The 14,015-nt window shown below is 37.1% G+C and overlaps 1 protein-coding gene across 1 annotated transcript in view; it reads right to left on the bottom strand.

The window, feature by feature from the left end:
- The window catches only part of atrx (ATRX chromatin remodeler), a 63,918-nt gene that overhangs the window by 48,260 nt on the left and 1,643 nt on the right, over positions 1-14,015 (bottom strand). The window contains 9 exon segments of the mRNA XM_052149922.1: positions 2,358-2,706; positions 2,709-4,230; positions 6,512-6,579; positions 6,658-6,767; positions 7,080-7,199; positions 9,495-9,622; positions 9,866-9,915; positions 10,053-10,102; positions 11,931-12,031. Of these exon segments, the coding sequence (XP_052005882.1) occupies positions 2,358-2,706; positions 2,709-4,230; positions 6,512-6,579; positions 6,658-6,767; positions 7,080-7,199; positions 9,495-9,622; positions 9,866-9,915; positions 10,053-10,102; positions 11,931-12,031 (2,498 nt within the window).

Below are 14,015 nucleotides of genomic sequence, written 5' to 3'. Positions count from 1 at the left end.
TAATTAAATAATTTGTATTCATTATTTTATTCTATTTAATTTTGTAATTAAATTTAAAGTGAAAATATTGGTTAGTTTGTCACCATTTCATTTAATAATTTGTATTAATTATTTTATTTTAGTAATGCATTATATTATAGTAACTAAATATTTAATATAGATTTATTATATGTACGTTCCTTCCTTTTTTAATTTTGTTGGATGTTGGTAATATTAGTTCCGCGTTCACTTGTTTCTGTGGGGAGTGTTATATGGGTGACACACTCTCTCGTGAGGGAAACAAATGACAGGAGAATGGAGGAAGAGATGTTTCTGGACTCTGCAGGTGTTGCTGTTAATGCTGTTTGCTCAACAATCATTTAATAAAGATGTTTGAATTATACCCCATCTTGTATTCTGTGTTATTATTATGATACCTGTGCCTTGCGGAGACTGAGATGCTGCTACCGCAGATAATAAGGATGTGCCAGTCTAGTGTAAATAAAGAAACAGAACCGAACTCTGAGCACTTCTGTTACTCTAACCGTACGTTCACACCAGAGGCGGCGAGAGCATCAAATCGACCGGAAGTCATTCATTTTCAATGACAGCCAGCGTCTCTCGGCGTCGAGAAGCGGCACGGCGAGGCTTGGGCAGTGTGGGTGTCAGATGGAAGTTCAAGTGCAGTCAACATTATGGTAATGAGCTGTGACGTGGTTCGGCGGCAACCTATTGGAATATAGAAGTGCTCCGCTCTAGCGAAGTCTAGAGAACATAACAGTGTAAACTTTGGTTCCCACCAAACATTCGTTCCGAAGATAAAATGGAGAAACTAATTATTGCCGTGGCGGGTCAACCAAGACCACAGTTATTATTACAAATGTATTTTATTTTGATAAACAACTATAATTTTAATTACTTTCTGCCATCGATCAATTTCTTATTTTCACATTTTAAAGAGTTCATGAGGATATACGCTACTTGTGATAGGTCGGCAAAAAGTAAATGGTCGACATGTCTGGATGTTTAAATTGTGGCCCCTTTAAATATAGTTCACAAAACAAAGCATTCTGAACAAACGTTGCCACCTATTTCAACTACGTCAGAGCGTCCACGAGCGTCCCTGAGCGTCGAAGGCAGGGCAGCCAGAGCTAATTTTTACGCTCTCGCCGCTTCTGGTGTGAACGTACAGTAAGCTTGAGAGGGAGTTGTGGAGCACATAACTGCTCTGAAAACACTGTAATAATGCTCTAACTTAATATAGACTGCAGCGTAAATAAACTTTGAAGAGAGCAGAATATTTATTGAATTAAATCGCAGCCCTTCCAATTTAATAGGTCATATCGCGGTTTCGATTTTATTTCGATTAATTGTGCAACCCTAATATCTATATACATTTAACTTTCTACAACCTTACAAGACAAACATCCTATTTAAAATACTCTGATGGTAATAGGGCTTTGCCATGTAATTTAAAATATTTTTCAGCCTTCTAACAATGTATGCATGTCTCATTATCCATGTCCTCGGTTTCAAATTATTTGCTGTGAAATGGCCTATAAATGCACATAGCATTAAAGGGATAGTTCACCCAAGAATGAAAATTCTCTCATCATATACTCACCCTCATGCTATTTCTTCTTCTGAACACAAATAAAGATTTTATAAGAATATTTCAGCTCTGTGTGTCCATTCAATGCAAGTCAACAGGGTCTAAAACTTGGAAGCTCAAAAAGCAAATAAAGGCAGCATAGAACATTTACATTTATGCATTTGGCAGACGCTTTTATCCAAAGCGACTTAGTGCAATTATTACAGGGACAATCCCCCCGGAGCAACCTGGAGTTAAGTGCCTTGCTCAAGGGCACAATCGTGGTGGCCGTGGGGTTCAAACCTGTGACCTTCTGATTAACAGCCCTGTGCTTTAGCCCCTACGCCACCACCACTCCACGCCAATCCAGTGGTTAAATTCATGTATTCTGAAGCATTATGACTGGTCTGGGTGAGACATAGTAGTCTTTTTTTTTTTTTTGCCCTCCTAAGAGCTTTTTTCATATCGCCACCTACTGGGCAGGGAGGAAAATTTATATCCGTTTCTCATCCACACCCATCATATCACTTCTGGAGACATGGATTTACCTAATGGAGTCATATGGATTATTTTCATGCTGCCTATTATTGAGTTTCAAATTTCTGGACACCATTCACTTGCATTGTGTGGACCTACAGTGCTGTGATATTCTTCTAAAAATCTTCATTTGTGTTCAGCTGAAGAAATGAGTAAATTAGATCATTTTCCTTTTTGGATGAACCATTCATTTAATTATACCTGAAGATAACAGGTGATACAATGTATTTTAATTATTTTATAGACTGACCTGATGACTGATGGAAACCATCAATACTAGCCATAACTGACTCAAGTATAGGTTTTATCTTCTGCTGATCACTGTCTTCTCCAGAGTTGGCAGCCTGTTCCACCTCCTCTTCATCACTGGAGGAAGACTCATCCTTGATTTTTGCCTTTTCTTTTTGTGACTTGCGTACCCGTTCAAATGACTTTTTAGGGCCTTTCTTGGCCGTTTTACTGCATTCATTTGTTTCCTTTTTGACGCCTTTGGTCATTTTTTTCTCACTTCTAAGCTTGCTCAGGTTCTTTATCTGCTTCTCAAGATCGGAGTCATGGTTTGAGGAGTCCGACTCCTTCCCTTCTTTTTTTTGCAGTTCCTTTTCTTGGCTTTTGAGGACTTGTCACTCTGCTCTGAATCAGAGGACCCCTTGATGAGTTTACGCTTTGCCGTTTTCTCAGTAGAGCGGGAAGTTAAATTCTTCTTCTTGCTACCTTTGCCTGAAGCGTTCCCACTGTTTTCTGGCTCACTTTCAGCCGAGCTGGCCTTCAAAACAGTTGCTTGAAGGACCGCAGGGACTTCATCCGAGTCAGAATCACACTGCTCTTCTACTGTGCTGCTGCGTTCCTCTTTTGCTGCTGACAATCTCGATTTACGTTTTTTCTTTGCCTCAGGCGATTTGCGTAAGGGAGTGGTCTTCATCCTGGGTGAGCGTCTACTGTCTGGACCCTCCTTTGGAGATACATCCCCATCCATGTCTTCTGAAGGTGACTGTTCTTTGCTTTTATCTCGTTTTATGGTAATTTTAAGAGGAACCGGTGTCAGCTTGACTATAAGCTTTTTACCCAGTTTTGCAAGACTCCTACTGGAATCAACAACCTTAGAATCGGACGTCAACTTTTCGTCGCTGGGCTCAGTAGAGTTGCTTTCATCTTCTTTCTTAAAAGCAAGACTCTCGACCATCTCAAAGAGTTCCTCTGGGACAGAAGGTGGTACAGACACAATATCTTTATCAAGAGAAGCTTCACCAACTGGAATGGAGATATCCTCATTGGCAGGACTATCGGCTATATCCTGCTCTTTGGCTTTACTTTCTTCAGACTGGTCCTGAGCTTTTTCTGGCGAGGGAGGAGGGCTCTCCATTTCAATATCAGCTGAATTACAGTCTTCATGGGTATCCTCTTCTACCAGAGGATTTAAGTCATTAGTAGTGCAGTCCAAACCATCTTCCCTGCCACTGTGATCATCAGTGTTGTGAGAGTTGACAGCTGTATTATCCACAGTATGACTGTCAGGTTGTCTTTGCTCCTCTCCATTCTGAAACTTTAGTCCTTTCGATTCAAATTCCATTTCCAGTGACTCCTCCAAAGCTGCGTGGGCCATCTTCAGATCAGCCAAAACTGATTTGAAGGCCTTTAAATGTCTATAACTTACCGCACTAACTTCACGGCCTGGTGATGTCTGCTGGAGGAACTGTACAAATGTACGATTCAATCCGTTAGTGGTCTCGATAAGTTTTTTGGTCTTTTTGACTAGTTCCTTTGGAACGGTCATCGTCTTATAGGAAAAGGCTAACATGCCTGCTCCATCAGAGGAATGATCCTGTCCATTTACAGCAGTTCGTTCTCGTTTGCCATGCTTATGTTTGCGATCTTCACGTTTTGATTTGTCATTGTCTCCCCTGGGCTTTCTAGAAGACGATTCCAGACTAAGCAAAACGTTTTCACAGGATTTCACCAAGTCCTGCAGGGGCTCTGGGCTGCACATGTAGCAATGCCATTTTCTATCCTCATTCATAATTTCAGACAGTTGTTTTCGTCCAAGGTTGCGTAGAATGCATGTTTTGCAGAAGGCATTGCTGCAGTAGTCACAGCAAATCAGATTGCCTCCCTCCGCACACCACCTGGAAAAGAAAAACATACATTGCCACATCAAATATTGCACAATTATATGTGTATTTGTTCTATTTAGGAATTCAATTTTAAGGTTGCAGTGCATTGCAACACATAGGTATAAGGATAGATTAAATATCACGTTAATTAACTTAACATTTTAGGTTAAATTTACATACACTCACCAGCCACTTTATTAGGTACACCTGTACATTTACTTATTCGTGTGATTATCTAATCAGCCAATTGTGTGGCAGCAGTGTAATGTATAAAATCATGCCGATTGGATCAGGAGCTTCAGTTAATGTTCACATCAACCATCAGAATGGGGAATTTAGACTGTGGCATGATTGTTGGAGCCAGATGGGCTGGTATGAGAATTTATGTAACTGCTGATCTCCTGGGATTTTCATGCACAACAGTCTCTAGAATTTACTCCGAATGGTGCAATAAACAAAAAACATCCAGTGAGTGGCAGTTCTGTGGATGAAAACACCTTGTTGATGAGAGAGGTCAATGGAGAACGACCAAACTCGTTCGAGATGACAGAAAGGCTACGGTAGCTCAGATGAATAACCCCTCTGTACAATTGTAGTGAGAAGAACAGCATCTCAGAACGCACATGTCAAACCTTGATGAATGAGCTACAACAGCAGAATAACACGTTGGGTTCCACTTTTTTCAGCCAAGAACAAAAAACTGAGGCTGCAGTGGGCCAACCATGTGTGTACCTCAGCAGAAATCCAGATTTCTCAGACCAGGCGGTTTTTCCAATCGTCTACTGTCCAGTTTTGGTGAGCCTGTGCCCACTGCAGCCTAAGCTGACTTAGAACAGGTGCCGAAATGTATTAACTATTACAGAATTGAATTATAGTAATAATGATGGCTTTAATAAGACGGAGTTTCAGATGCATTGATGCTAGGGCTGGGCGGTATATCTACTTAAGGTATATAGATATATTTTCAAACGAGATATTGGATGAGACAAGACCGTTTATATGAATATAGTTTGATGTTGCGTTACAAAATCCATTTCTTCCGTAAAGCTGTGCCTGCATCGCTCCTCTCGAACACTCTGCACGCAACCCCGCCCCCACAATCCCTCAACATGTAAAGGCGGACCCACACGCTCACAAGCTCTCCTGCAACATGGTAGACACAGCACTGGTTCACACTGCCGAAAAAGATCTGGTTACCAAAAAGAAAAACTATGGTTACATTTTTTGATGGTTTGGATTTAAAAGATCAGATGAGCAGCAAAACAGATGCGCACTGTTTGACTGACAGGCGGCTTGCGTGTGTGCACTTTAAATATGCGTGTGCTCCGAGAATGCTCGGGCTTGAACGGTCAAATACATCTAAAAATTGACCAAAATGGCCGTCTTGGTGAGGTGTTCATGTGAAAACAGAGTTATGTTTAAAGTGAATGTAAAAATTGCACGAAGAACTGATTTGTATCGAAGTGTACGAGTGTTTAAAATGTAACCTAAATAGACCTGCCGCTGTCTAGTTTATCCTTAAAGAAAACAAAACCACTCACTGCTCTTGGTTGGATAACATTTCTTGTATAACTCTAGTATAAAAGTATTATTCATACAGGGAAGACTAGTAGTAGTTATGTCAAATTCATTCTGAATGTTTAATTGAATACTTGACTGTTAAGTTCTTTAAAAGCTGTCATAAAGCTCTGTTTTCTTAATTTGTATTTTTTTTTTGTACTATAAGTGGTTTGTTTTTCAATTCATTATTTTTTCATTTATTACTGACTGTTCACTACTCTTGAATAATAACTTAAACGTATTCTTTTATAATTAACAAATAAGTTTGTGTTCGGCTATTATTTGTTGTGATATTGGTATCAAAATCATCACATTTCACTAAAGACTAGTAAAATTTTGGTATTGTGATAAATGTATATATTAGAGCAGCACGATTAATCATTAAAAGATCACGATCTCGATTCAGACACCCACGCAATCTCATTTCTAAATGACAAAAATTCTGCAATGTAGATTTACGTTCCCATGGCATGCATTTGTCAAATGGAGACACAAGTCATGTCTTTTGGTCGTGTGTAAAGATCTAAGAATTTTGGTTGAAGGTTCAGGGTTTTATGTGCGATTGGGCGGTCATCAATATAGAGAATAAGCGCATAATAAATTGTTAAACTTTATATAGAAAATGTTCAAATAGTGATCCATCAATTGATTTTAAAAAAATAAAAAATATACAAAAAAAACGCATTGTGACATACTTGCAAAGATTGAGGAAATAACAATTAACTGCACAAACCTGCACTGTTCATCCATGCCATCTTCATCCTTGCCGATATCATCACTCATATAATATCTGAAACATGACTGGAAGAAAAAGGCACATGTTAATAAAAGACACACATACACTGAAATATAGTTTTAAGCTTTTGGTCAGATTTGTACCTTGCAGATCAGAACATGCAGTGCAGGATGCTGGAAGATGGAATCCTTCTGAAAATGATTGACTTGCTGTCCACATGCCGTGCAATTAAAAATCTCCTGGAGTTTTTCATCTGTGAGGAATTGAATAAAAATAAATGAAGCTAAATCTAATATTATAAAAACCAAGATTACATGTACAGTAGATGTTTAGTACACTTTACTTAGGACACGTATACAAATTAATTTCTGAATTTTATTTGAAAGGTATTGAAAATCGTAATCAAGTCACTATTTTGGACATTGAAAACTCATCTATGGATGAGTGGTGGTGGCGTAGTGGGCTAAAGCACATAACTATTAATCAGTGGGCTAAAGGAGCTAAAGCACATAACTATTAATCAGAAGGTTGCTGGTTCGTTCTGCGAACACGGGAGTATACTCACCAGGACGTTTCCGTGTACCTTCCTCTTTGTTTTTACTTGATCCTCTGTTACGGAATTCTGGACCTTTGAATTCATCTTTAGTTTCATTAGAAACCGGTTCTGGCTTAACCACCACTGTGCCTGCAAAAAGTGAAGCCAGGATGTTCAGAAAACTCTTTGGCTGACCTACATTCAATCATGGACAGAGGTTCCACATGTTTTAAAAGAGTTCTGGGTAATCTCAACACAAACACTTTGCGTAGAAAAACTAGCAGAATTGGGTAAACCCAACAAAATTAGCCAGGTCAAAGTAACAAATAAATATATTTAACTTCTTTAGGTAATAACTAGCAAAATTCAATGTTATTATGTTAAATACAGTGTTTAAAAGCACTACAAAGTGTAGCTTAGTAACTATGCTATGGGTAGCACAGCATTTGCACAACAAATCAAGCAATCAATTTCATGTGCAACATATCCATCCTCATTGTTAGCTTAAGCTCCACTCTTCAACATAATTGTAACCCCCAAAACTCCAATATAACAGATACTCTTTTAAATCTCAACATTTAAAAACATTAAATATCTCCCTTTACATTCATTTATTTTAACATTTACCCTCCCTATCGAGTCACAGCAAAGCATGCTGGGAAATGTAAATCCCCTGCCCAGTTTCATCAATGCTACATTAACACCACAAAAAGTATTAATGTGGTGCCAACTAAATGGATTAAGTAAAAGTCAATTTTACAAATGTAAATGGATATAATTCAATTAAATCAAGTTGTGATATAATGTTCTAGAATGGTTGCATAAGTTCATTTTAATTAAGTAAATTGAACAAGCAACAAAACTCTGTTTTTGAGTGTATGCTTCAAATGGCTTAATGCTAAAGTGTGTCATTTCTGTGGCAGTAGCATCACCAAAAAGTATTGCAAAAATAATCACTGTTTTCAAACTTTACAAACAAATCCCCATATCTTCCATTGGTTATACAAACACATAGTCCCTCCTCAAACTCATACTATTGCAGTGGATCTCAAGGTATTTTAAGGGGGCCACGGAAGACTGACCCATTCTCAAATCACTTTCACACATCCAGCAAAAATAGTGACAATACACGCAAGAACCAACGCGTGTAATTTCTACACTTCTGCTTCACTCATGCTTTGTTTAAACTTTTGGCAGGCACCTCAGCGCAAACTGCCCAAAGCATGCAATAGTGTCAGGTGCGCTCTCAGCAGTGATTATGTAAAGTTTCAAATGAGGGAAACGATGAGTTATCTGTGTTAAGTATGACTTGTACTGTATAGTGCTTTTGGAACTTGAACAGCCTATCACCATCATTTCATCCCTCAGTCTCGTCACTGACACGTAGAACATATTACTTTCGCCAGGATGGGGCAATCAGTCGTTTACAAAAAAAAAAAAACTATCCAGTGTAAATGTCTCCATTGAGAGAAAAACATGATACTGCTGAAGGAGCAACCCCTGGGCATCAAGACATTGCAATCCAAATCCTCCATTCATCTGTATCACTTTTTATTTATTTTTCGTTCCGTTTTTGTAAGGTTTGAAAATGTATTAGGCATAATTCCAATGTTTGAAGTATTTATGTAATACAGAAAGTATAAACAAAATAACAGAACAATGTTGGCATTGTGACAAATGTTCATTCAGATTCTTTTTCAGTGAAGTGCAACTTCATTCAGTTTTCATAGTGTTTTTAAATAAAACTTTGTGATGTGAATATGAAAGAAAATGCTGTTAATCTTGTACATTTTGATCACTTCCGATTTTTTTTTTGTTATAAGGATTAAAGACAATACAATTACTAGTCTGTAGTCTAGTCCTTCTCACTTTAATGAAAATATAAAAATGGTCAATTTCTTTACATTTTCTAAATTTGCTCTCAGGGGATTCCCCTGAACCCCCATAGAGTATCATTACTCAGTCAAAAGGGATTTTATGCCCCCATACTTTAGTACCTGAAGGTTACAAAATATGAAGAAAAAAAAAACAAAAAAACAAAACACACATATATACTGTCATTGATTCAAAATGAACAGATAATCTTTTAACATTCATATCCAACTACACTCCATTCATAAACTATAATAAAATTGTTATAGAGGTAATTGTAATATTTTAGTACAGGTTCCATCAAATACCACTGCTTTGGCTGTGTCTGGACCCCCAATGCAATTTGGAAAAGACTATTTTGACCGTTTAGGATTTTTTTCTGCCAACTTGGAAATTCCAAACAATTTGCACAATGTATATTGTGATAAATATCTAAATCAAATTATGTGAAAAAGAATATAGTGATAATATTGTTTGCCATATTGCCCAACCCTACTTATAGTTGATTCTGCCCATCATGTTGGGATTAAAAAATGTAACAGCTTTAAAAAGAAGTCTAAACAGAGGAATTACCTTGTGGCAACTTGCTAATATCCAAACTGCTCTGCATGCCGTCATCTCCCATACAGTTTTCACCTCCTGTTTCATTAGCACACTCAGATTCATCGATGGCTGTGTGCTTGATCACAATAGAAGGTTTTCTGAAATTTTGAAAAAAATAAAAATAAAAATGTATATTCTTTTCCCCCAAATTATTCAATTTCCTCCCCAACACTTATCAAGTCAACATTGCATCATAATCATCCTAAAAAGTATGCACTCTATCCTGACAAAGCATGGTAAAAGTCCATGTAAAACTGGGTTACTGTCCCAAACACCCACAACCAGCTCTAGTTTCTATGTCTGCTGCATAACCCTGTTACAATGACTGAATCCCAACTCACCTTTTTGACCTTGAGGATGAGGGCTTGGTCATTTCTGAGGAGCAACCAGGCTGAAGAAAATATAAATATGTTTCAGCAATGCTGCAATTCACTGAGTGTAATGCAGGCAACATCCACATTAGAAATAAAAAGGCAACCGTTATGGTAATCTGCAAGCAAAAATTGGCTTTTAATTTGAGTAGCCTACCTCATTCATTTTGTCATCTGGGATGTTTAAGTCATTAGTGGCCATTTTACCTGCAAAATGGAAAAACAATATATAATTACACTAAGGAAATTAACCCAAAAAAATAAAAAATACCATGCAAACTAGGGCTGAAACGATTAGTTGGCGTTATCGACAATGTCAACACTAAAACATTGACAAAAATTTCCGTTGTCGAATAGTCATTTGATCTCATTTAACGTAACATGAGATCATATGAAACTAATGATGATGCGTGACAGCAGCACTGCAGCTCGCTCCTGACTGAAGAGAGGACGAATTACCCAGCTCACAGTCCAGATGCGCTTTAAACTTTCCAAACAGCTTCAGGTGATGTAGATCGCAAAGTATGAGGCAATTAAAATACAAAATAAGTAAATACAGAAGCACTCTCGATGCGTAATATGTAGAGCTGGAGCTGCCACTATGCTGAAGCAAAACTTGCGTGTTGAGCGTCTTTAAAGTAAACACCCCAACGTCACATCTTTAATGCATTTATTTTTAATGCATTATAGCTTCATAAAAGAGGCCATATTATGTTCATTATTTTATTTTGGGGGTCTACTAGAATAGGTTTACATGCTTTAAAATGTTCAAAAACCATTTTTCCCATGCTGTACATTGCTGCAGCACCTCTTTTCACCCTCTGTCTGAAAAGCTCTGTTGTAGCTCCTGTCTCTTTAAACCCCCTTTCCGAAAAGCCCAGTCTGCTCTGATTGGTCAGCTGGCCCAGTCTGATGTGATTGGCCAACCACTTGTAACGGCCCTTACCATAATTGAGTTTCAGCTCCCGAGGCTTCCTCAGCAGTGCATTCCTGAGGTGGGCATTATGCAAATGTGTTAGTGACATGACTACGTCACAGAAGTAATGGCTGGACTACAAACCAGGCTTTTCAGGCAGTTCAGCAGCAGTGTTTTCTGTGGGAGAGAATAACTCCCTTTGGCATGGCTATGTGCTTTGTAACATTGCAGACCTTTTATATGCACAAACAGCTACATAACACACTAAAGGAAATGTAAAGTCCCAAAAAGCAGAATAAAGCGTCCCGATGAAGCGTCCCGTGAAGCGTCCGGATCCAAGCACCCGGCTGATGCGCACACTGTTGTGGGGACGCTCATCCCTCAAGCACACACTTGCTGCAGCTGGATTATAACATGATGGCTCACAACTTATTGAATCATAATATATGTGTCACTGTGCATTTCTTATTGTGAAAAGAATGTATTAAAAAATCCTTTAAAAAAAAAAAGATGCTTTCACCTGAGAAGCAGCATATAAGATATTTAGACTTGCTTTTAGAGAAAAGATCTTGAATACAAGTATATTTTGTCTTTACTGCACTCGCAGATGTATAACCAAGTGAGAAATATACATTTATATACAAAATATACTTACTGTATATTCAAGATACATCCTCTTAAAGCAAGTCTAAATATTTTATATGTTGCTTCTCAAGTAAATATACATCTTGTTTTAAGGATTTTTAGACAATTTTAAATGGAAAACAAGACAAAAACACATTAAGCGATTTTTAGTACTGAATTAAACTTAAAAGTATTTTTCCTTTGATTCAGTGAATGTCATTTAGAGGTATTTCTAAAAGATGATTAGTCGGTTAAGAGCTAATGATTAATCAATGCTATAATCGCTGAATAGTCGAATAATCGTTCGAACAATTGTTAGATTAATCGATTATCAAAATAATCGCAATGCAGCCCTAATGCAAACATTAACAGAGAATAAATTGACTTAATTTAATCTAAAGTGGATCTTCTAAACACAGTTTCCGCTGTAGATGATAAATGAACAAAAAAAAAAATTCAAATGATCAAACCTTATAGGCAAGTATTATTTTTTACCATTGGAAGTCTCATCAACGTGTGATTCAAAGCTTTCGTCTTCTGGAGAATGTCCCAAGAACTCATGAAGTTTAGTCACCAGTGTGTTCAGCTTACTGGACCTGAAAGAAACGGTTTAAATAAGGCAACAGACTGACTCTTAATTGCTTAGACTAATGATGGGTCATAAGAATAATATAGGACACAAAAGTTGGGTTCTGAAAGTAAAAATCACATTCTGTTTCTCTTTGGGGAAATTTATTTTTAACAATAACTTATAAACCTTTAAAGGCAGACCTAACCTGTCCTCAGAGGTTGTTAAAAGATGGTATATGCTTCTGTTGAAGCCATCATTAATTTTTTATTTCAACGCATCATGTTTAATAGCAGAATTCCTGGTGAAGAAATACATGACCCAAAAATTCACCAATCAAAGAATCGTGGCCAACAAAACACGCCAAAAGAGCTCTGCAGCGAGCGGCCACTCCCATAATGCACTGTGAATGATGCAATTCAGTCGTTCTAACCACACTCTCAAACTATATGTATATATTTATTTATGAATATTTTGCAATATACATTAAATAAATTGATTTATATTTTCCCATCGTTTCTAGCTTGATTACATCATTTGAAAAGCTTCATGGGATTGTAGTTCATTCCCTCATTAAGTAAACATTGTCCAATTTTCAAATACTTTTTAGCTTAAAATCATAGAGCTGGCTAGTTTGGCTCATGGCTTACAACTATTATTAAGGATTTTATGAAATACATATGGTGAAAAATGCTTCCAGAACCAAGATGGCTGAACATTTTGACCTTTCCAGTCATTTGTGATTACCAGACGATGATTTTCTTTTTTTTTAATCTTTTGATAAATATTGCACTCAGCAAAAGCAATTTTAGCCAATAAAATATTACAAAGTTTAAACTAGCATAACTAGAAAAATTTATATTTGCAACAGAATTTAAGATTTTACCAGGATTGGACATCACAATTTTAAAATCACAGAGGGAAACCTGATAACAGCAACATAAAAACGATTAGAGAATCGTTTTTTAAGTCATTTAAATGAAAGTCCTGAAAATCACAATCAAACATGTACATATAAAGCACATAAACAAGCCTAAAATAAATACATTAAAAAAAAGATTAAATATATATAAAACATTTTAAGCAAGTGTACAACAGTGTCCGATGGAGTTACTTTTGCCATTCATTTTATCCATTGGCTTACCCTAGAACCCTTAAAAGCCTGACCAGAGGTGAATCACAATATTACAAACTCTGATTTGAAGCAAAAACATATTTAAAAATTAGACAAAAAGACAAACGCCCAAGACTGTGTAGTTAACGTCTTCTACAAGGGAATGAACTTCAATCCCATGAAGCATTGCAAATCACGCAATTGAAAAAAAACAATAGTATTATATAAAACTATTGATTTAAAGTTGTTATTAAGTATAACGACAATATATTTTAGGTTTACTGAAAATATTCTGATTTACAAATATGTAGTTTGAGGGTTTAGGTAGACCAACTCTGTAATTCTGATTGTCATTCACAGTGGCTGTCTCTCGATTGGAAGGATGCGTCCTCTGGCAGTCGCATTTGTTGGCCGCATACATCAGAGGCTGTCTTGTTTCATAAATGCTTCGAATGCAGTCTTCGAATGGGACCTTCTTTAATGGGAATTTGGAGGATGCATTTAGTGTATCTTTTGTGGGCACTCACAACCCACAATTGTTTGCTTCAATGGGAATGTCAAAAAAAATAACAACAACTTGCCCCTAAATATGATGTTTAAACACAAGGAATGTTAATTCCCAAGTTGAAGTACCTCAGCAGATGGGTGCAGAATATATAATACTAATATATAATTACAATAAATTATTAGACCTGTAAAATCTATTTTATTTTCTCTACACCATAACTCACCTAAAACGTACCCCATACATTCTCTTCTAAAGGGACTTTGTTCCCTTCTCACTCAAAGCACTAGAAAGAGTCACGTGCTGTCATAGCAACCGTGTTACATTCTGTTTAAATGTGTCCTATGAAGGCCGTCTCGTTTAAACAAGGCTTGTTTAAAGGAGGACACTCGG

This window comes from Xyrauchen texanus, chromosome 19, assembly GCF_025860055.1.
Source record: "Xyrauchen texanus isolate HMW12.3.18 chromosome 19, RBS_HiC_50CHRs, whole genome shotgun sequence".
In the NCBI taxonomy this organism is placed as follows: domain Eukaryota; kingdom Metazoa; phylum Chordata; class Actinopteri; order Cypriniformes; family Catostomidae; genus Xyrauchen; species Xyrauchen texanus.
This window is presented reverse-complemented; position numbering and strand designations above follow the sequence as displayed.